Below are 23,168 nucleotides of genomic sequence, written 5' to 3' on the forward strand. Positions count from 1 at the left end.
TGACTTGTTCGTTTACACATAGGGGATACCCTTTTCCTATGTTCCCCCTAGTGATGGTCAGACTGAAGGGAATACCTACAATAAAGGCCCCCAAGTTGACATATTAGGGGCCACCTCAGAGATGAGATGTGGCAGTTGTTTGGAAGATTGGAGTGTGAGGATCCATGCAAAAGCATTAGCAGATACAAAAGCCCCGAGGTGGAGGCAGGGAAGTAAGGTGGAGAAATGGGGAGAAGCAAGTGAGGGGAGACCTCAAGGACAGCACAGTGTGAAGTAGGACAAGCATTAGACCTTGTCAGGAACCAGGCTGGGGTTAACCAAGGCCTCCTGACGACTTGGGTGTTATCCCATACACAGTGAGATGTATTTCCTTCAGAAGGAATCGCTTGAATACTGAGAGGAAGTATACATTTAAATTCAGGGATTAAGGTGTGACCCTAACATCTATGACTGGCTTCATGGGGTTCTTAGAAACCTCCCTAGGAAGTGGGAGACTCAGATCAAGACAAGAGAACGTTCTGCAAAGTTGGAAGTGTTCTGTACCTATATGCACTCACACATGCTCCCAACTGCTTTAAAAAGAACTGCTTGCTGGGACTGGGGAAATGGATTTTTAAATTGTATTTTATTTAGAGTATTACAGCTACATGTGGCTAATGGTTACTTCACAGGACAGCATCCTTGCTCAGGGCCTTGCTCAAGAGGCAGGGAGCATGATGATCCTCAAGTCCTCTGGATAGAGAGTGCCAAGGTACAAAAGCACAAAAGCCCTCATGTGGGAGGAAAGTGAGCTTCATCTTGTTACATCTTGATACGAAGAGCCCCCACGCGTATCCTCAAGGGAAGTCTGGTCCTGCAAGGCAAGGATTTTACTGAACACAGCAGTCCCGCGTACTGCCTGAGTGGTGCGGTGCTGCCTTTGGCCAGAGTGTGACAGGGGACAGTAGCGTCTTTCCCTACCTGCCTGCAGTGGGGCTGCACAGACTTGAGCTTCTCACAGACTTGAGCTTCTCCAGTTAGGCAGGTAAGTGGAGAAGACAAGGCCAACCTCAGGTACTGAGGGTGCAGGGACCCCTCGGAGAGTATTCTCTGTATGGAGGCCAGCACAGGCTGTCACCCTCACGGGATCTGCTTTCTGGGCTTGCTTTCGCTTTGTTGGCTGCGGGGGTGAACATCGCAACCAAGCACGGAGCAGGTGGCCTCGGACGAGGGGCGGGGGCTAGCTCCTTGAATCCATTGGGAACCCCCAGCCTCTCCGAGCTCAGGTCCCGCGTCCTACTGGAGCGCAGGACCTGGCTTGGCTAGAGGACACCCCTGACCTTGGTCTCGCCCTGGTTCCAGGTCTGTGCCAGGACCATGGGCGCCGCGCTGGGCACTGGCGCACGGCTAACCTCCCTACCTCGCCTAGCCTGCGGCAGCCTTCGGCGTCAGGCACTCTCCGCGCCCGCCCAGGGATGCCACTCCAAGTCTGGTCCGCCTCGCCCAGTACCCCTGAAGAAGCGCGGATACGATGTAACCAGGAACCCCCATCTCAACAAGGTAATGGGTGGACGTTGGATCCTGTGGTTAGCAGGGAAGGACGCCCCGCCCCTTGGGCTTGGGACTAAGCCTATGGCGTCCTTCCAGAGCCCTTCTGGTTTTGCCTCTTGGAGATTGCTCTGTTTGCTTTGGCCTTTTAGTTCCTCTCTTGCCGTGGAGAGAGGTGATCAATTTTACTGACCTTAATTTCTTCAGCAAAAACAATACAGACCCAGTGAGTATTCCCGATGTTCCCTCTGACCTAGAGTCAGATTTCCAGCATATCTTGAGGACAATTCATTTGACCTCTGCGAGTTAAAGTATCTGTTAGCGATTTCTTAGGAATGTTGCAAGGTTTAAAAGGAAAAACAGGAAAACAAAGGCAGAGTTCTTAGCAGAGACTTGGGCACCAAGGAGATAATAAATGTTAGCTAAGGTTATGATGAATATTTGGGAAAACATGAATCTGGAAGGTAGAAAAGTCTAGAATTATAGAACTTTTAGTACTGGAAGGAGAATTAAAGATTTGAATTTAAACCAGTCCTGTAACACAATTCGGAACAAAGGGGTCTTGATCAAAGTGACCAAATGCAAGTCTCTAATGCCTTGACCATGTTCAGCCCACTGCAGACACCTGTGTATTAGCCTAGGAATGCACCCCCTCCTTATAGCAGTCAAGTTTGTATCTTTGGTTCAGAGGATTGTGGGGGAAAAAAACGGAAGCCAAGACTGAAGCCAGTCCCCTTACCTCCCACTCCTCCTCAAACTAGCAGGCTCAATGTTCTTCACCCTAATTAATATGAGTGAGTGATAGCCTGCTATTCCTACCTCGTTTGATTATTGTAAAAAAAAATTTCAAAACCATTGGATTTGGATTCATATTTTAAACTTTCATAAGTGCTTACTAAGCAATTACTGCATATGAAATGTGAACACTCTTCACGCATGAAGTTCTCAGAAACGTTAATAGTTTGACTGATTCAGGATGGTGAAATTTCAGTGAGGCAACCTGTATGGAAACTGCAGTTTTAGAGGGTGAGGCCAACCATGCAATGCCATGTATCGTTTCCTACAGAGTTAATAGAAACTAAGAGAAGCGTCTTTGTGCTCCGTCTACACTTGTCACACTGACACCCTGCTCTCCAAAGAGACTGTGAGTTCCCAGTACACTGCTCCTGTCCAAAGCATTTAAAGTATTTGTGTCCATTTGAATTACTTCAGTAATGCTAGAAGGTGAGAACAGCTTTCAGCCAACAAAAAACTCTTTACCAAAACCATATCTTGAGGAAGGGCTGCAGGTGAGGCTTGATGAAGAAGCAGAGGCTTTGTGATGCCAGCTTCATCAGTTTCTTCACATGAAGTGTAAGCAGGCTACCTCAGAATCTGTAGGGGTTCTCTTCCCATTCCTAAGCCAATCACCAGTAACTTAAGCCAATTGGAGCCTGGAGCCTCCACATAGAATTGAAGATAAGGTTTACGGTAGGTTCATCCACACTAATTAGACTAGAGGAGACATTGTTCCCCACCAAAAAAACAAAAACAAAAAAAAAAACAAATAACAAAAAACTATAGATGTCATAAGAGGGGAGAGACAGGGGGATTCTGGTGAGCAAAGTAATATATTACTACTATAGGTTTTGATTAATTTATCAATTGCCTCAGACATATGGGTACATTACCAACCAGCAAATAACTGCTGGTTAATAAGGTTTTGTGAGTAGTTACAAAAATAATATTTTTAATTCCTGGGTTTTGATTCCCTAAAACAATTCTTGTCCCCTATGGAAATTATTCAAATGATTTGTCTTCCGGGAGGTTATTCATTAATGTATGCGGCCTGAGGTTTTCATAATGCCACACATCTCTAAAGGTGCCTGACGCTGGTCAGAGGTAAGGGGGATCTCAGAGATGCTGCTGAGATCTAGTTTCATCCCGCTTCTGCAGTAAAGAAGCCATCTTCCAGGGAGCTACTCACATGCCCTTCTCTTCTCTCTGATGACCCCCAGCATTTGGTGTTTCCAGAGAAGGCTTCAAGATTTCTCTCAGCTAGATGGGACAATTGCAATGAGGATAAACAGAACAATAACGTTACCAGAGAGGAGCAAAAGGGGGCAGCTTCGAAGGGCCTTTGGTACTGTGATGAGTGGGCAGGTCTCTGAGTAGCTATTTTTCTACAATGCATGGTCTCTGTGAGCAAAGACTGAAAGAATGAAGTTGTGTACCTGTGCCTAAACCACAGTATTACCGAGAAGTCTTGGGGATCTAATATTCAGTTCTGGCTACGCATGTACTGTACTGTGTGTTCCATCTGGAGCAGGTCAGGAAAAGGCATTACACTGAAACTGGAGGGTGAAAGAGAAATGGGGTTGTGTGACAGAAAACAGACTTCTCTTTCTTTTGCCATCTTCCTTTTATTGGATTTTTTATTTACATTTCAAATGTTATCCTCTTCCTGGTTTCTCCTCCACAAACTCCCATCTCATACCCTTCCCCCTGCTTCTGTGAGGGTGATCCCCCACCCACCCACCTCACTGCCCTGGCATTCCCCTACACTGAAGCATCGAGCCTTCACAGGACAAAGGGCCTCTCCTCCAACTGATGCCCAACAAGGCCATCCTTGGGTCCCCCATGTGTACTCTTTGGTTGGTGGTTTAGTCCATGAGAGTTCTGGGTAATCTGGTTGGTTGATATTGTTGTTCTTCCTAATGGGGTTGCAAACCCAGAAGACTGGCTTCTTATGGGGTTACTATTAGTATTGTGTGATCGCTGCCTTCTGGTTCTAGCTCCACCATGTCCTGAGCATGCTATCTGTGATTGGTCTCATTGGCGTCTCTGTGGCTGAGGGAAACACCCTCCTGATCCACTCTTCAATCTAAATGTGAGCCTCTTGGCATTTGCTTTGTCCCTGTTTCCTTTTGGCAAAATATTATTGTGGCTGACTAGTTTCTTTTCCACAATAGGTTCTGGTCAACTTGAGGACAGAGACTGAACTATCAGATGAAGTTCTTTGTATGATTTGACATTCAATAACTATTTGCTCTTGAGTTGTCTTGAGTCATAGCCTTTTCCCCTCAACCCCATTAATATTAATATGCTAACTTACCAACCCAGTGCTCACATTGACTACATTCTCAATGACTATGGCCTTCTGTGGAAGGAGCATACCTACCACTTGACCCTAATAGCAGTGATTTTTTTTCACACAATATGCTATTGAACCAGTCACTTGCTTTTTCTGCAGGTTTTTTTTTAATCTTCTGTGCTTAATGTCTAGGGAAGTAATGAATGAAATAGGTATTAAAACCACTGATTGTTGAATGGCACTTTTCATGCAGTGGGCCCTGGGATAGTTAAAGACAGAGCTGAAACAGCCTCCTTCCCATGCATACTTGTCGTATTTCAGTCCATGACTATATGAAAGTGACCAACCCTCAGGGCTTGAGGTTCTGGGGACACACAAGTCTCAGTGGAATCACCTCAGCATTCAGACTCAAGTTCAAATACAATTTGTGTTTGAAGCACCTGCCTTTTCTTAGTGACACTTTACTTCCTCTCTGTGGATGAGGGAAGTGGCTCCTCGTAGACTTTCTTTTATTCAGGAGATGGTGGTTGGCTTGTTTGGAGAAGTGGAAGTTTATCAGTAATGTGAATGATATGTCTTCCTGAGACCTGCGTGTCAGATACGGGAGAGAACCAGGCTTATTGATTGAAAGAGAAACAATGGATTACTGACTAAACATGAATTCCATATGCAGTTTACTCCAGACCCAAGCCACTGTCGCACTGGTGCAGGGAGTTGAAATGCAAATGCTGTTTTGAATATTTCAATACGAAATGAGCAAAATAAGATTGAAATTCAGCCTTTTACTATTGACTACTGGCCTGTCTTCATGAACCTAATACTGCTATGTGGTAAACAGCTGAGAAATGTTATGGCTATGTGCTTAGGACAGCTAAATGAAGTTGTATTAGTTATGCTAGGTCAAGCCAATCTGACAAAATAAACCCCAAATACACAGGCTTAACCAAGGTAGAATTACACATCCAATAAACAAGTCTGGGTTGGCATTTGTGAGTTGGAATGAGGCTTGATCTGGTTGCTCAGTAGTATCACTGTGCCTTTTATATTTGATGGTCCAAAATGGCAACCCCTGCTATACCTTCAATTCTACAGAATCCAAGGGCAAGGGAAACACTGATCTTAAGGGCACTGTTTAGAAAACTTAAATATCACTTCTATTCAAATCCACCGGACCAAAATTTAGTAACATGTTCATTTAAAACAGAAACTTTGGGGGTTGGGAGTAAGTCCTCTGGCACCAATGTTTTCGGCTAAAAATTCTCCACCATTAAAGAAAAGATATTTGGAGAAACTATCAGAAAATATGTATCTTAACCTTTCATTCATTTATTCTGTCCATTTCTCCTCAACCTTAAAGTCTATTTTCTTTGCATCCCTACTAACACCAACTCTGTTCTCACATATCTCATCGGAGCTAGCTTCTTCAAGCTAGACAAACATTCTGTTGAGTTATAGATCCAGCCCTCCAGTGACTAATTTAGGCTCTATTTAGTCAGGGATTCTTGGCTGACATACCTCAGTATGCAGCCCACAGTTAACAGGCAGAATGAGTAAAGGAGTCAAGTTGTTATCAGAGTTGTTAGATCACTGGTAGCCTGACAAGATAGCTCAGCTACCTGTCCCCAGTAGGCCAACTAAAGACACAAGTAATAGTGGAAAAGAGGAGGGATATGTATTCGGTATGACTGCACTGGGAAGAGGAACAAAGGACTAGATTCAGTGATACCCTCGTATCTATGCTTCAGATACTGGCATAAGATTTGGGTTTAGAGAGAGATCAATAGTATAACTCAGCAGCACTGGTCAAGCCATGGTCTTCTCTATCATTGGCTCATTATGAACACATTACTGTCTCTTGGTCTTTGGCCTATCCCGAAAATGTCAGTCCTGGGTAAATCTCTTGGTGGGAGACAAGTTTCCCTTCTAGCTGGCACCAGGACCTCAACCTTTTCCTTCCTCAGAATGAGTCTTAGGAAATTCCAACTCCTTGGAATCCATTGTCTGCATAGTCTGATCATCCAAGGAAAACACACAAGTGTCTTACTTTAGAAGTTCAGAATATATTTTCTGCCATTATGTGGATCATTCAGAGTGACCTCTGCGGGCTTTCCTAAATTCCTCATTTCCCTTCACATCTCTTTTCACCAGAAGTCCTTCTTTAGGGCATCTCCTCCCCTAAGCTTTGCATCGCCATTATCGACATATCCAGTGGGATGGGCACACATTGGATATCTAGAGCATGGATCCGAGGCAGAAGGTCCAGCTTCAGGCAGTAATCCAGTGTCCTTGAGTCCCCATCCTCCATTTTTGATGCCATGGGGCTTCCATTCTGCTCCAACAGGCAGGGGAAGCAACGGGATTCAGGCAGAAATGGGAATTCTGAAGTGACACTCTCATTAGTTAAGCTAGTGACCCTTTATTTTCAGGGACCAAGAACAATGGGAACACTGGAGGTTGTGACTCTCACTGAGGCTGGACTGGTGATGACTGAATTCTTGTACCCATTTTTGCCTTCAGCTTCCTTATATGATTTATTAAGATTTGCCAAAGAGGAGCTGGAGAGATGGCTCAGTGGTTAAGAGCACTGACTGCTCCTCCAGAGGTCCTGAGTTTAAATCCCAGCAACCACATGGTGGCTCACAACCATCTGTCATGGATCTGATGCCCTCTTCTGATGCGTCTGAAGACAGCGACAGTGGACTCATATAAATAAAATAAGTAAATCTTAAAAAAAAAAAAAGATTTGCCAATGAGTAGATATGCTTTTGGGTGATTTAAGTTAGATATGACTGATTTTTATATAAAACTTTAGATTTGTGATTCTTTTAAGTTTCTTACAAGATTACTTTTAAAGACAAATAATAAAATAATTACTCCTTTCTTTGTAACTGCAAATTGCTGCCTGCCAATAGGAGAAACTGGCTGAGAAAACTAAATTGCTTGCTTATACTTTGTTAATCTGTAACACGTTGCTTAGTCACATATGTACATGGGTTTGGGGAAATAATTTGTTTTCTTTACCTCTGCTACATAATGTTATTTCTTATAAGGTATTGGAAAACACATTTTTATAACCATTCATTAGAAGAAAACTAAAATGAAAGAAAGAAAGAAAAAAAGAAAGAAAGAAAGACTTCTTTAAAAGGGGGAACAAGAATATCCTTGACAGGGAATAGGGAGGCAAAGATTAAAACAGAGGCAGAAGGAACACCCATTCAGGACCTGTCCCACACGTGGCCCATACATATACAGCCACCCAATTAGACAAGATGGATGAAGCAAAGAAGTGCAGGCCGACAGGAGCCGGATGTAGATCTCTCCTGAGAGACACAACCAGAATACAGCAAATACAGAGGCGAATGCCAGCAGCAATCCACTGAACTGAGAATGGGACCCCCGTTGAAGGAATCAGAGAAAGGACTGGAAGAGCTTGAAGGGGCTCGAGACCCCTTATGAACAACAATGCCAAGCAACCAGAGCTTCCAGGGACTAAGCCACTACCTAAAGACTATACATGGACTGACCCTGGACTCTGACCTCATAGGTAGCAATGAATAGCCTAGTAAGATCACCAGTGGAAGGGGAAGCCCTTGGTCCTGCTAAGACTGAACCCCCAGTGAACTTGATTGTTGGGGGGAGGGCGGCAATGGGGGGAGGGTGGGGAGGGGAACAGCCATAAAGAAGGGGAGGGGGAGGGATTAGGGGGATGTTTGCCTGGAAACCGGGAAAGGGAATAACATTTGAAATGTAAATAAGAAATACTCAAGTTAATAAAAAAAAATTGGAACAAACAAAACAAAACAAAACAAAAAAAAAAACCAATTAATGTCAACTTTTCCAAATCAAAAAAAAGAAAGAAAGAAAGAAAGAAAGAAAGAAAGAAAGAAAGAAAGGAAGAAAGAAAGAAAGGAAGGAAGGAAGTAAGGAAGGAAGAAATGGGAATTCTGAGGCAGTGTTCTCAACTTTACATTCATAACAGTAATTGAAGTAGCAACAAAATAATTTTTTATTTTATATAAACGAAAGTAACAATGAAATTAAAGTAGCAACAAAATTGAAAGTAGCAACAAAATTGAAGTAGCAACAAAATAATTTTATATTTCCTTCATATTTGCATTCACAACAGTAATTGAAGTAGCAACAAAATAATTTTATGGTTGGGGTCGCCACAATATGAGAAATTGTATTAAAGGATCACAGCACCGCTCTAGGGCATCAGAAGTAGAGGACAGAGATACAAGGATGCCACAGCAGGATCAGCTTCGCTCCCAAATACCTGGGAAAGGAACCTTGGGAAGGTGCCAGAAGCTCTGCAGGGAGATTTACTGTTCCTGGAACCTGAAGTGAATTTGCAAAGTGTTTTCTCATAAGCACGTGGCTGTAAATAGGTGACTCATTCTCTAGAGGACATAGACCATGTGGCAGATGAGTGTCCGTATGTTCTTTATAAAAATGTCACAATTCATTGCCAATGAATGCTAAGGTGACATGCACAGTGCTAAGTCAACTCTACAGCCATGACTGTTACTATTTTTAAAAAATGCAAGCCTGGTTTGGATGTCAATATCTGAAAATGTCTGCTTTGTAAGACAGGTATATTGGGAACTTTATTTGCTCCTTGCAGAATTTCTTAACATCCCAGTATCTTTTCCATTTTGGGCAATGATTTCTAACGAGGCAAAGTTATTGAGTAAATAACACCCTGGTTAACGTTTAGAGGCAGATGCGTTTGTAATATATGAGTGGGACTCTTTCAGTAGTAGTCTCACTTCAAGCTTTTACAATTAACTTTCTGCTGCTGGCTTTAAAAGCAGTTATAACAGCAATGTGTAGATCACATAGGCAACTGCATGGATGACAAATCCTTTACAGAAATATGTGCTGTCTGGCTCCGACCTGGGCCAAATGGCATCTTAGAAAGTTCCAAGGCTTGGCTCACTATGAGCTTTCTTTGGACATGTTTTCAAGGCCATCTCTAGTTTCCCTACTTCGGTTTCTCTTGGTTGCCCTTGGCCTTTGTAGACCCTGAGGTTTATGACTTTATTGGTTTTTATTTGACTTTGCATTTTTGCCACCTCTACCAAAGATGTCTTTTATTATCTGCTTTCTGCTTTCTAAATGCCAGTCTCACAGAGAGGGTGGGAAAGTAGCCTTTTGATATGTTGGCCATTGCAGGACTCTAATGTGAGCACTTCTGTTTGAGACACAGATTACAGCTCACTTACAATCCCTTCACTTTGATGTGGAGAAAGGACATTTGGAAGTCCTTTGGGGTGGCATTTGACTGCGCTTCTGAGGCAGAGCACAAAAGACACTCTATGATTACTGATTGTGTGATGAAAGTCTACAACTGGAGGTGCTGGGGTCAGTGGTTAAAAGCACGCATTCATTCTGTACCCAAAGGGTTGCCAGGCAGCCTGGTTAAAACACAGTTCTTTCCGAAAGGACACGGAAGAGAGGGAAATATACCCAGTAATTCGAGGAGAGGGGATTTTTATTAGAAAGATCATCAGCTTTTGAGGGACTTGAATAAGAAAAAAAATCAAAGCTGTGTTTACTTTTACAATGACTGGAAACTAGAGGCTGAACAAGTGTGCAGCTGAATGGTCTGCAAGGAGAGATTTTTGTTTTTCTGTCTTTTGTTTGATTGTGAAATAGCAGAGCACCCACACTCTTTTTCTTGAAACACATTTGCTGCAGTGTAGAATTATGGAGAGAGCAGACTCTGTTAATTCCTCTTGCAAAACAAAAGGATGCCCTTCTCATTGGCCCAAATTAGCATCTCTTCAGGGTTGTGCAGCTGTTGGCTGTTGACTGACATCCTAGGCTGAAACCACCAGGCATGCACTGTAGGGAAACTCCAGCTAGGTTCATTGTCCCTATCCCCTCTCCTGTGGTTTTAAGAAAAGCATTGAGGAGCCAGTTCAGGTACCTATTATGTCGCTTTTTCTTTAGTGTTGTTAGGGAGAAGATTCAAACAGCTAGCACTTTCAGGAGATACATTATATGCAAAACCATTCAAAGCAGTTTACACAGGTTTTAACTCATTTGTTGCACTATCGCAACCCTTTGAGGTAAACGTTAGATTACAGATGAGGAAAAGGGGCAGCAAGTAGATAACTAACTGCTCCATGCTCTCTCTGGTAAGTGTGGCCCAGTGGTACTTAAAACTAGGCTATCTCATTTTACAGCCCATACCTGCACCCTTGTGTGCACTGAACTTACATTTTACAAGATCCCTCTTACTTGAAACTTTCTGTATGCAGCTTGATGGGCTGTGTCTTTCCATGGTAATAACTAATATATTCCTGTTCCATTATATGGCCATTGACTGGTTGTTATGATTTCTACTTACTTGGCTCACATCAGGGAATCCTCAAACTGGAGGGAGCTTTAGACATTACTAAGTGTCTTCTAGTCACTTTTTAGGTATGTGTAATTCTACCCAAACTCATTATTTTACATATTCAATTCATTGATGGCTATTTTTATGAGTCCCTATTCCACCTGAATCAGTGGATACTTAAGTCGGGGCAAAATCAGCATTTCTTCTGCCTGTGAGGAGCATGCAGTAAGGCAGGTGCAGGTGAGGACCAGGGAAGATGTGTACGCAGGTTCAGCCTGCTGGGTAAGTGTAATGAGAATGACATGTGTACAGAGCGTGAAAGAGATGTGCAGCTGTGCTCTCCTCACTGTGGGTTGGGGCTGCTGTGGATGAACGCCTCAGAGCTGGCAGGTGAAGCTGATGATGAGGAAGAGGTAGAAGTGAGACCATAAGAGGCTGGCCACCCATCGCTGCTGTGGTGGATTGGACAGTGAGTAGCCTTCATTCATGGGTCTGATTTGAAGAGAAACAGTGTACTGGAAGGCTTTGTTTTATCTTACAGTTTGAGGGGAGGTGGTCCATCATGGCGAGGAAAGGAAGGCAAACCTAGCAGGAGGCAGCTAGTCACATTGCTTTCATATCCCGGAAGCAGGGGAGAACAGAAAGTGAGGCCTGACCCACTTTCGCTACTGAGGCCCCACCTCTTAAACATGACACAGTCTTCCCAGACACCACCAGCTGGAGGTCAAGTGTTCGAATACATGAGCCCATCCAAACCATCACAATGACAAAATCTCTAATTTGGCAAATAGAGTTAATGTCTCCAGTACTTGGACATGGCTTTCCCGTCTGTTTGCTTGCTTGTTTATGTTGCACAAAAAGGGAAGTGGCATTTACATCAGGTCACTTATCAAAATCTCCAGCACACTCCAGAATCCAGCGTCTCCTCTGCCACACCTCACTGAGTGCCACGAGAAAGCCATTAGTCCATCCTCTGCTTTCTTTTGACACGTACGTAGGTGGCACTGGCCCCTTTCCAATTTTGTCTCAGTGTTCACATGTGCCTGTCTCCATAATGTGCGTTATATTTAGATCCAAGACTTTTTCTTAGACACACATAACCAGTCATAGCACACACTCAATAAACAGCACTTAGATTACATCCCTTCTACCTCAGCAGATCAGAAACAACTGAGAAGAAGACAATACAGCAACTGCTCTCTTTCATCTTTTTTGAAAAATAAAAATAAAACATTTAATCTGACAATATAAATTATTTTTAAACCTGTCCATGGGACTTGGAGAATTTTAAATCCAGCAACAATCTTCATTCTAGCCATACATATTTTGAAGGGGAAAATATGTCTCTAGAAAACGTTTTCTGCTCTGAAGTTGGGCTAGGTGTGTTTCATCTAAGAAATACCATCTTTTGGATGAGACTATCTGTCCTTATCCCAGAACTGATGCAATAGACTGAGACCTGCTGTAACTGGCAATAGGTCCAAGGACTTTGGAGGTGAAGGAAAATGTTCAGCTGGAATCTGCTGTTTTGACCCATCAAGAGCCATTACCTGTAACCAGGTATTGGGCAACAGAACATGTAGCCTAAAATCTAGGGAACTGGGGTCAGAGCATCCTGTGCTTTCGAATATGGTTTAAAATGCATTCCTCGAGTACTCAGATGATGAATTTAAATTCTTATCATAAGATATTTCTACAGTAGATTCTTACTATACTCTGTATGATATTCAGAGGTGGGGACATTGGGAGGTGATTAGGATTATCAGCCATCCTGGTGGAGCTCTCAGGATTGAATACTGCCGTCCTCATAAGAAGAGGGACAGATGTCAGAGGGGACACACACACACACACACACACACACACTCACACACACACAAACACACACACACAAACACACACACACTCACACACACATACTCGCACACACACATACACACACATTCACACACACACATACACACACACATACACACACATACACACACATACACACACATATACACACACACTCACACACACTCACACACATACACACACACACACACATACACACACACACACTGTCTCTTGCCACATGATGCCTCGTGTTACCTGGGGACCAGTATTTTAAGAAATCCATCACCATATATGACCCCTAGATGTTGGAACCAAAATAAATCCCAGCCTGAGGTTCTTAAGTATAGCAATTAAAAGTGGACTACTACAATTCTAATCCCAGCCCTGCCATTTACTAGGTTCAGGGTCTTTAGAAAGCTATTTATAAGAGGCTGTTTCCCCATCTGTGGTGGGAAAGACAATAAAATATACCTTCTTGATAGGTTCTTCTAATGATTAAATGGAACAATGTATCTAAAGTGCATCGGAAGCCTTCAACTAATTCTCAGTCCACATCTCTAACATTTCTAACACAGTGCAAGCTCTCTGTGTACCACGGACATGGAAAGGCTCAAGACCTGGTCCGTGCCTGTGTAGAGCATCCAATCCAGAAGGAGAGTGGGAACCTCAGGCGCCATATTAATCATTGCCATGTACTTCAAACCGAAGCACCTGCTGACACAGCTCTTGCTGCCACTCCTGTGTGTCCATTCTGATGAACAAGCATGTTCCGAACTGCACCTTCTTTCTAGATTTATATTTCTCTTTACAGTCATATGACCTAAAAGGCAGTCCACAAGCTCCTGGCAGAAGGCTGACTCCTTATGTCAGACTCTCCTTTCTTATCTCTTTTATTTTATTTTTGATCTCTTCTAGCCCATAGTTATTTGTTTTGACTGGTAAAACCATTTGAGGTCACAGGGACAGCAAATAGCAACACAGCTGCTGCTTGGTGAAACAGGAGGAGGGATGGTTGATGTCTAGAAAAAGTGATTAACAGCCATTTTTAGAAACAGTCTTTGAAATCCACCCATCAGGGTTAACCCATTCCTCTCTGCTCTCACAAGAATGTGAAGCAGCTTCTCCTTGCCTGATGTGGAGCCTCAGACACTGACTGAGGCTTGTGGCAAGGTCTGACATAGGTGCTGATGGGACAGCTGTGACAGAGCTTCAGTGAAACAGTCAGTATCTCCAGTAATTGGTTGCCATTGGTGACTGGTCCCAGCTTCAGAAATGGAGGGTCCTGACCATCCCCAACAGCTCTCTTGTTGAATTAAGCAGTCAGATATTCTATAACCTTCTGCCAGTTGAATAGACTGTGTCAGCTAACTCCTCTGAACCCATAATCCCTGGGACAATAATATTAAAAATAATAATTCTTATGTAATTCTTACCATGTCAGGTACTTTTATAGGTGCTTTACATAGATTATTTCTGAACAGAAGTAAAATAAAAAAAACTCAGCCCATCCTTTCCTTTTTCTCCTGTTTCCATAGCTTCTTCTTCCTTAAAAAATGCTTTCTAGGGGATGTCCTATAGATCTTTACTGTACCCCCAAGCTGCGCAAGGCTACCAGTCTACAAAATTCTTTTCTTCTTATCCTGTCTTGGTTCTTCACTGGACCTCATACTTCCTGCCAGTGCATCTGTCTGTTAGGAGACTGGACACCACATAGCAGACACATACATTGGGGTGGGGGGAGTCAGACAGACACAGAGACACAGAGAGAAAAACAGGGACATAGAGAGATGCAGGCACACACAGAGGCAGAGAGAGAGAGAGAGAGAGAGAGAGAGAGAGAGGAGAGAGAGACAGAGAGACAGAGAGAGAGAGACAGAGAATATTTGTGAGATGATTCAGCAGATAAAGATGATGCTGCCAAACTAGACCTGAGTTCAATTCCCAGTACCTACATGGTAGAAGAGAACTGACTGCCTCTAGTTGTCTTCTCATCACTCATGTGTGCCATGGGACATGTGTATATGAATACACACACACACACACACACACACACACACACACACACACACACACACCAAAGTAAACAATCTGTTTAGCGAGAAGAAATAGCCTTCAAAGCCACAAGCTCAGTGATGACCCTCTCCAACTAGACACAACCTCCCAATAGCCGATTCAGCTCTGAACTTCATCAAAGACAAATGATTTCACTGATAGATGAATCCATTGATGGACTTACTTCTCAATACTGCCACCAGCAGAACACCAATCCTTTAGCACATGAGTCTGGGGGGGGGGGAGGTATCTAAACTATAACATGCTTAATACAGAATTCCCTTCAGGTGCCAAAGAGAGAACTTCTAAAATAAGTGATACTGAATAAGAGACCCAAACAGAAAGCTATTAAAAGAAGCCAGATATAATGTGTTTTGAGCTGAAGAAACAGTTGGTATGGAGTCTGGAGGCACTAAGTGTTTTCACATGGCAGTTTCTGAGAAATAACAATAGATGGGCCAGTAGAGTACGCTGAGAGAGGAGAAGCTGCATAAAATCAGACTGCAGAAGACTGGGGTGAGGGTAGGAGGCGCGGGACGAGCTAGGAGTCTTTGCTATAAAGCAAGTATTACTAAATGCTTCTAGGCAATGAGGAACATGTTATAATTTATGACAATAAATGATTTTACTTTTTGCTGTGTGGAGACATATTAGAAGATGGCAAAGGAGGGAGAAAAAGAAACCTCAAAACCTCAAGCCCACTCCTAGTGACACACTTTCTCCAAGGCCACACTTCCTCCAACAAGTCCACACCTCTCAATATTTCCCAACAGTTCTACCAACTCGTGACCAATAATTCAAAATATGAGCCTATAGCAACCACTTCATTCAAATCACCACTCTTTAGATACAGCACTGATGACAGACTAAAGAAATTATTTTACCTAAGCCTCCCTTAGTGAATCAGTGAATTTATTGGATGAAGGGTTGCTTAGGGGAATATTTAATCAGTCGAAACAACCATGAAAACGAAGAGACAAAATTAAAATTTTAAAGATAAAGTAGAGTGTAGCATGAAGGTTCAGTCAGCTTTGGGACTGTCTTTGAGATCATAGCACTGCAAAAAAAACAAAACAACATATATATTGAGAAATAAGGGTTAATCAAAGGAAGCTGCATCACTAAAAGACTCACACCAGAATAGATAATGACTCACAACAGCTGTGTCTCTGTACAATTTTCAGGCAGCTTGGCTAATCAGAGACTCTTTTCTCCTCAGTAATTATTTATTGTTTATTTAACTGTGGGCATGGGCCCTGTGAGTCTTGTAAATTTCAGGGGCTTTTTGAACCTTGTAGATTTTATTTAGTTCTTGATTCTTTTGAGCCTCACTTCCCTCTAAGAGAAAAGAAATAACTATACAATATCCTTGATCTACCAGAAAATAAGGCATAAATCAACTCCAGATTTCCTGAGACCATTCACTGATAAATTCAGTAACTACCTATTGATCTATGATAGGCTCCAGATAAACTTGTAAAATCACAGAAACTACTGGCAAAGGCATTCAACTCCCCTGAGGAAGATGCTGAGGATCTGATATGGCTGGTGATGAGGGAGTCAGATGTGAGAGCTGAAGAAACAAGAAATAGGTTTTCTGAACTGGAAGAGCTTGAAGGGGCTCGAGACCCCATATGTACAACAATGCCAAGCAACCAGAGCTTCCAGGGACTAAGCCACTACCTAAGGACTATACATGGACTGACCCTGGACTCTGACCTCATAGGTAGCAATGAATATCCTAGTAAGAGCACCAGTGGAAGGGGAAGCCCTGGGTCCTGCTAAGACTGAACCCCCAGTGAACGTGATTGTTGGGGGGAGGGCGGCAAGGGGGGGAGGATGGGGAGGGGAACAGCCATAAAGAAGGGGAGGGGAGGGGGATGTTTGCCCGGAAACCGGGAAAGGGAATAACACTCGAAATGTATATAAGAAATACTCAAGTTAATAAAAAAAAAAGAAAGAAAGAAAGAAAGAAAGAAAGAAAGAAAGAAAGAAAGAAAGAAAGAAAGAAAGAAAGAAATTGGTTTTCTACCAGAATTCCTTGAGCTCCATAGTAGCAAGTCTAAGAATTATTGCTAATATTCAGGAAAAATGGAAGCCTCATATTTATCCACCATAAGTTTACACTGCTTAACAAGGATGTTACACTTTTAAGCCTTTTCCTAGAAAATTAAACAAAATAAAACCATAGCTAACGCCATTGTCAGAAGTTCTGCTTGTCAGTCATCAGTCTTAAATATTAGAAAATGAATTGGTTAGGAATATGTGTGAGATCTTTCAAATTGTAAATTTCCTCAATGGTTTCTTTAGGACTGTAAAAATGTGAGGGATGATGGAGTTGGGATCTTTAAAGTGTCTTGTTATAAATATTGATGTCATTGCTTTTTATCTAACCACTTGTCTTTATTCTGGTTCTGTTTTCATTAAACAACATTCCAGTTTTGACTTTTATCTCCCAGAATGTAGAGAAGGTTGCCACTTACAATGCATGTTTGTATTAGCTGGTATTTCATTTTCTAGCCACCTATGCAATAACTGGTACCAAGTCTGCATCACAAAAACATAATGACACTCCATTTCCAAAGCTTTAAGAGCTCAAAAAACTTCCTTTTTTGTCTTAGACTCCTGAAGGAAAAATACTTCCTTTTACTCAAAACAAAGGGCTAGGTAAGCAGCTTACTTGAGAAAGTATTTGGGATGCAAGCATCATAGTGGTGAGCTCTTATAGCCTCTGCAATGGGAAGGCTAAGACAGAAGAATCTCTGAAGCTCTATGACCATCTAGCCTAATGTAATAAGTTCCAGACCAATAAGAGACTCTGTCTCAAAACATAAGATGGATAACACCCAAGGAATGAAACTCAAAGTTGACTTCTAGCCTACACACACACACACACACACACACACACACACACACACACACACACACTTGTGCACTCACACATGCACAAACACACATATATACATCCAGATGCATGTGCACAGACACAGAACAAAATCGATAGAATGTTCATAATTTAGAAAGCACAGTTTCCTTCTCCCAATTCCTTTATTATGCTTCCTCCCCCACCTCACCCCCAGCACTTGGGTAGAATAAAAAAGATTTAGAGTTCCTGCAGTATGAACCTTTCACAAATTTAAGCCTCCACGGGCAAAATGTTGTCACTGGCTCCACTGGATTGAAGTTGAGCTTGCCTTTCTCTTTGCCAAGTTCTAGTTTGTCTTTATGAACCACGATTCCTGGAGAACAAAAATAGAAAATCAGAAGCTTGCAGGAATGATTTTCTTGGCTAGTTTGGCCAAGTATCAGCTACTTGCCTAAGTAAAAAGCTGCTTAAAGATTTTTCATAAGTAGAATTTTAATAGAACAAGCAATGGAGATACTGTTGCAAGCCTACTCCTGTTGTTTATGGTTTATTTGGTAACATCTAGGTAAGGTTGTATGTCATATGGTATGATTCTAGCCACTGTGCCCAGACATTGTAGAAAGTTCAGTAATGAAACATTTCTCAAAATAAAATATTCTTTGGTGTTTCAATCTTACACACCAAATTGCATGACTTGTACAACTGTAAAAGATCTTTGATTTTAAAAACACCATGGGTTCCAAAGTCTTTGAGAGTATGTAACTCACTGTGGACTAAGACCATTGTGGTTGACTTTAATTCATCTCCCCTTCAAAAGAACAAATTTTTATAACGGAATCTAACACTGTAAACATTTCATGACATTGTAGCTTCAAAGAAGAAAAATCTGTAAACACATTTGCATCCATTTAGCTGATGGTTTGCAGGTCCAAAGGACTCTTAAGTCCATTCTTTACACAGGAAGTTCTTCTTTTACTGGCATTTGCCTCAGAAGTGTAGATCCTATCAGCCCACTCAGAAAGAGATGCTGTGTTAACGGTTTTTGTTAAATAACCTTCCCCTATAGAATTTTCCTTTTGTGTGTGTGTGTGTGTGTGTTACAATTTTTTATTTTCTGAGGTATTTCACTACTTTTACTATTGTTTTCTTATCAGGTGAGTTAAGAATGTTTTCTATTTTCATATTTCCTACTTGACAGAAGGTCAAGTATACACACACACACACACACACACACACACACACACACACACGAAAATGAATTGGTTAGGAATATATGTGAGGTCTTTCAAATTGTAAATTTCCTCAAAGGAAATATATATGTGCATACACATATGAATGTATACACACATATATGTATTATGTATGTATGTACACATTATTTGAGGATGGAAAGTTGTGGTCTCATTGTATAGCCCAAGCTAGCTTCAACTCTCTATCCTTGTGTCTCAGCTTTCCAATTTCTGGGGCTACTAGCATAAGTTATCATGCATTCTGTGTGTGTGTGGTTTTTTTTTAATTTTATTTTTCTTGGATATTTTATGTATTTACATTTCAAATGTTATCCCCTTTCCCTCCTTTTCCACATCCCCTCCCCTCCCCCTGCTTCTGTGAGGATGCTCCCACTCCTACCCACCCACTCCAACCTCAATGCCCTGGCATTACCCTACTTTGGGGAAACTGTGTGTATTTTTAAGATCTGCTTTTATGTGTATTTCACTGACACCAATAAAACAGAAAACAAGTCATTATATGTGTTTTACTAATGCCCTAGTTATTAGCATGTTGATATCTATCTCTCTTGGGATCTAAAAAAAAATCACCATGTTTCTCTATATGAAAGTGGGAAAAAAGTTAACATCCTGGAGATGATCTTGGGACAGGATGAGAGGGAGTGATGTATCTGGGACTAACAGTCAATGGTAGAAACAAGAAGAAAAGAAGCTAAACCCAAAAAAGTATGTTAGTGGTGTAAACTGAGAAGCAGTGTGTCCTATGGGAAGCACAATTCTGAAGGTAGAACACATCAGACAGTGGGAGGTGAGGAAGGATAAGGATGAGGTGTGAGACCTGCAGCAGACCAGAGGAGGCAGATCCGGTCATTGTCACTGTAGTGCATCTTAACACTGTTGGCACATAAGACAGCATCTTAAGGAAACCACAGGAGGCCACAGCCTGTGCAGTCAGAGTGAGCCGGTGTAGCCTGGGGCGAAAGCTACACTGGTCTCTCCTCCATATCATCTGGCTGCCTTTTACACAAGAGTCCAAAATGCCCTGTGATGTCACCACACTTAAACCCTCCTTTGAAGGAGGGGACACTCTGGAAGGATTTGAACTAATCCCTGAAGCGTAGTCACAGTCTTACTGTTGCCACGTTTTCCTGCTTCAAGGACCTGTGTTTATGTTTCTCCTCCCAGTCTCTACTGATGGAGATCACTGCAATGAAAACCTCGTGTGGCAAGGTTTGGCTTGAGGCTCCAGGTCAATGCTGACCTCATCCCAAATCCACATTCTGGTCAGAAGAGCATCCCGATTCAAACTGGGTCCACTCAGTTAATTATCTCCTCATACACATAACTACAAGCCATCTCCAGTCCTCCAGTGGTGCTGTCTTAGAGATTTGGAGCCATGTAAAACTGAGAAACCAAATGTTCATAGCGTCCCTAGGAAAGCTATGCTGGTTCCTTTTCCCTGAAGCTTCCTGCTTAATGTAGAGCTCCATTTTTAATCCCTTTGAACTCTTGGTTTAAAGAAAACAGAATGGATTTCTGTTCAAGATCATTGAGACTCAAATAAATGAGACTATGAATCATTTGTTCCTCTGAACGTTACGTTCACTTTGAGTGCAGACCAGTGGGAAGCTCGGATTCAGTTTCCAGAACAGACTCCTCACAGAGTGTCCCTGAGCCTTTGTTATGCAGGCATCCCTTACACTCAGGACTCAGATGCTGAAGTGTACACTCCATGCCAGCAGGGGTACAACAACGGGTGGGGACATGTTTACCCCTAGGATAAGTATTTGGGTGGGGAGCTTTGCGCTTCAAGATACTGAGTACTAATTAAAAATAGAAGCATTCTGCTGAGATTGAATCATTTTTATTTATTCTCCTGATACAGATTATCTGAGGAGACTCAGCCCAAGTGTTTCTATTGGTGATGGAAAGATATTAATTCTTCAGCTCCCTTATAGGCTCAGCAATAATAGACATTTCATGATTAGGAAAACAATAGCCACAGACTTCAATAGAAAAGAGTTAACTTCCGAGACAGAGTGAAGCAGCAGAAAGAATCTATTACAGACGAATAGATTGTCTCTGAAGCTCTGACCCGGAGATGTCTATGGCTGGTAATTGACTAGTCCTTTCCGTCCAACCAACCAACATTCTCTTAGAGATAAGGAATGCACTCTGGTGATGACTTCCCTAGGGTCTTTTCAACCACAATTGGGAGCACAGTCCTACACATTCTAATGGAGAGAGACGCCAGGTAAGCAATGGAGGCTGTATAGCTTGTGAAATCCGGGACCTCGGGACTTGTACATGCTACATACTGGCTGTGTGGGCTTGGAAAAGCTAACTCCACGATCCTTCATGTCCAAATGTCTCTATTTTGAAAGATCTCACCAATCCCAGCCTCCTAAGATGATAACATCTGTCTGAAGTGCTCCCTAAGCACATCTGACAAATGCTCCTAATGAATTTGATTTAGTCTCTTAACTCTTTTACGAACTTTGGCACCATATTAATAAGAGTTTCAGAAACTTTGAGCTAGAAGAGAAGAGGGGCTCAGTTGGTAGAATGCTTGCCTAACAGGCACAAGGTCCTAGGTTCAATCCACAGCACCACATAAACTAGGCATGTGCCTGTCACTCTAACACCCAGAAGGTGGAGACTGGTGAATCAGAGATTTAAAGTCATGGCAGCTACACAGTAAGTCCGAGGCCAGTTCAGCCAACAGGAGTCTCTCCCCACCTACCACTCCAAGAATTTCTGCCCCTTTAAAAAGTACAGCTTCAAAAAAAGTCCATGAAGAAACATGTAGTTAGTTTTTATTTCTTACAATGTGTACTGTGAATCATCACCATTTTTCTTTTTATTTTTTTTATAAAAACCTACAGTAAGTGGTAATCTCCTTTCCCCTTGGTATCTGCAATGCCTCTGTTAGTTTAGAAGTCTGATTGCAGAAGGGAACACACCTGTGCTGCTCCCAAGCTGTATGACCTTGGATGTGCTGTGTGTGCCTAGGCAAGGCCTCCTGCCCTGCAATTAACAGTGTTTGGGAGAAGAGGAAGTCCCTAGCACCACTGCCTCATAGGTGATGTTCAGTTACCTCAAACTCTGGGTTTTGAAGCTAGTCAGCAAATGAAAAGCCTCTTAGGTTTGCTGTATCAGAGAAGTAAGAGAACATGGAGTACCTAAGACACAATCTGTTAGGAGCCAGAGCTGGGGGAGAGAGGTCCTATGAAGAACAAGAAACTGGGTGGGACACAAACCAAGGCTCTATAGGAAGCACACAATGATCAGTTGTTTCTGTGCATGTGTGTAGACCTGTGTTCTCACCTGTATATATTCACATATTCACACTAATTCATTAATATAATATCTCGAACCCAAGCTCTGGCATCATCAGAGACTTCACTGAATACTTGACTGTTCAGAACCTCACCTTCTCTTATCTAGGCATTTCCAGAGACTTCCGTTGCTCCCACTTCTGCCTCCAATTTCTACTTCTAACAACTTCTTGTAGAGGATGCTCTACCAGATAGGGTTTTAAGAACATGAACTCCCCTTCAAAGAAAGGTTTCCATGACTCCCTTCAACCTATACCACAAAAATCATAGCCCGCAATACCATACATGGCTCTTCAGGATCGGAAGTTCAACCTACCTCTGACTTCTCTCTATATTCCCAGTACCTGAGTGCTCCAACCTCACAGTTCTTAAAGGCACCCAAGCCATGTTCTCTCTCCTTTCTTCTCCTGGATCTGAGAGCCCTAGACCAAATATAGGGATCTTCTACTTCATACCCATGTTCATCCCACTACAGTGACCCTTATCACACTTCTGTGAAGCACTTTTCTCTTATCTTTGCCTATGTTCTGTAATGCCGTAAGGACAGTGACTTTTCTATGATACTTTGCAGCCCTGAGAGTCTTGCCAGGTGCTTCACATAGAAACTTTTTCAAGTTGAATAAAATACTGAGGACTCACTTAACATCTCTGTGTAAGTTCTAATTCTCATCCTCTCTGTTCTAAGGTAGATTCTAATGTTCAACCTCTACAGCCTTGAAACCCACTGGAGGTTCCAAATAGAGACACGAGAACTGATTTTCCAGTTGCGATTATCTTCCTCCTTCAATATACTGAGTAAAGGGGGAGGCAACAAAAGTTCTTTGCATACCCCATCTGCACTGCTAGCTTTTCACTCTCTGTACAAACACACCCCTTTGTTTCTCAACACCCAAAGTGCAGC

The 23,168-nt window shown here is 42.4% G+C and overlaps 1 protein-coding gene and 1 long non-coding RNA gene across 10 annotated transcripts in view; one reads left to right on the top strand and one right to left on the bottom strand.

Annotated features, from left to right (window-relative positions):
- Positions 1 to 606: 606 nt before the first annotated feature.
- Positions 607 to 1,541, bottom strand: LOC102549783 (uncharacterized). Of its 2 annotated transcripts, XR_015651855.1 has the most exons (3): positions 1,400 to 1,541; positions 961 to 1,089; positions 607 to 853 (listed from the first exon to the last, which is right to left on the bottom strand). It is a non-coding gene; the product is annotated as an uncharacterized LOC102549783 (long non-coding RNA). The 2 variants fall into 2 exon arrangements; XR_015651856.1 differs by lacking the exon at positions 961 to 1,089.
- Me3 (malic enzyme 3) overlaps positions 884 to 23,168 on the top strand; it is a 197,150-nt gene continuing 174,865 nt past the window's right edge. For 4 of the 8 annotated variants that reach the window (XR_015630267.1, XR_015630269.1, XM_087569990.1 and 1 more), the window contains exon 1: positions 1,170 to 1,539. Coding sequence is in view for 4 of the 8 variants with exons in the window: in XM_087569990.1 (XP_087426116.1) it covers positions 1,357 to 1,539 (183 nt within the window). In the remaining 4 variants the exon portion in view is untranslated. 8 annotated transcript variants of the gene reach the window in all.

This window comes from Rattus norvegicus, chromosome 1, assembly GCF_021556685.1.
Source record: "Rattus norvegicus strain SHRSP/BbbUtx chromosome 1, alternate assembly SHRSP_T2T, whole genome shotgun sequence".
Taxonomy (NCBI): Eukaryota; Metazoa; Chordata; class Mammalia; order Rodentia; family Muridae; genus Rattus; species Rattus norvegicus.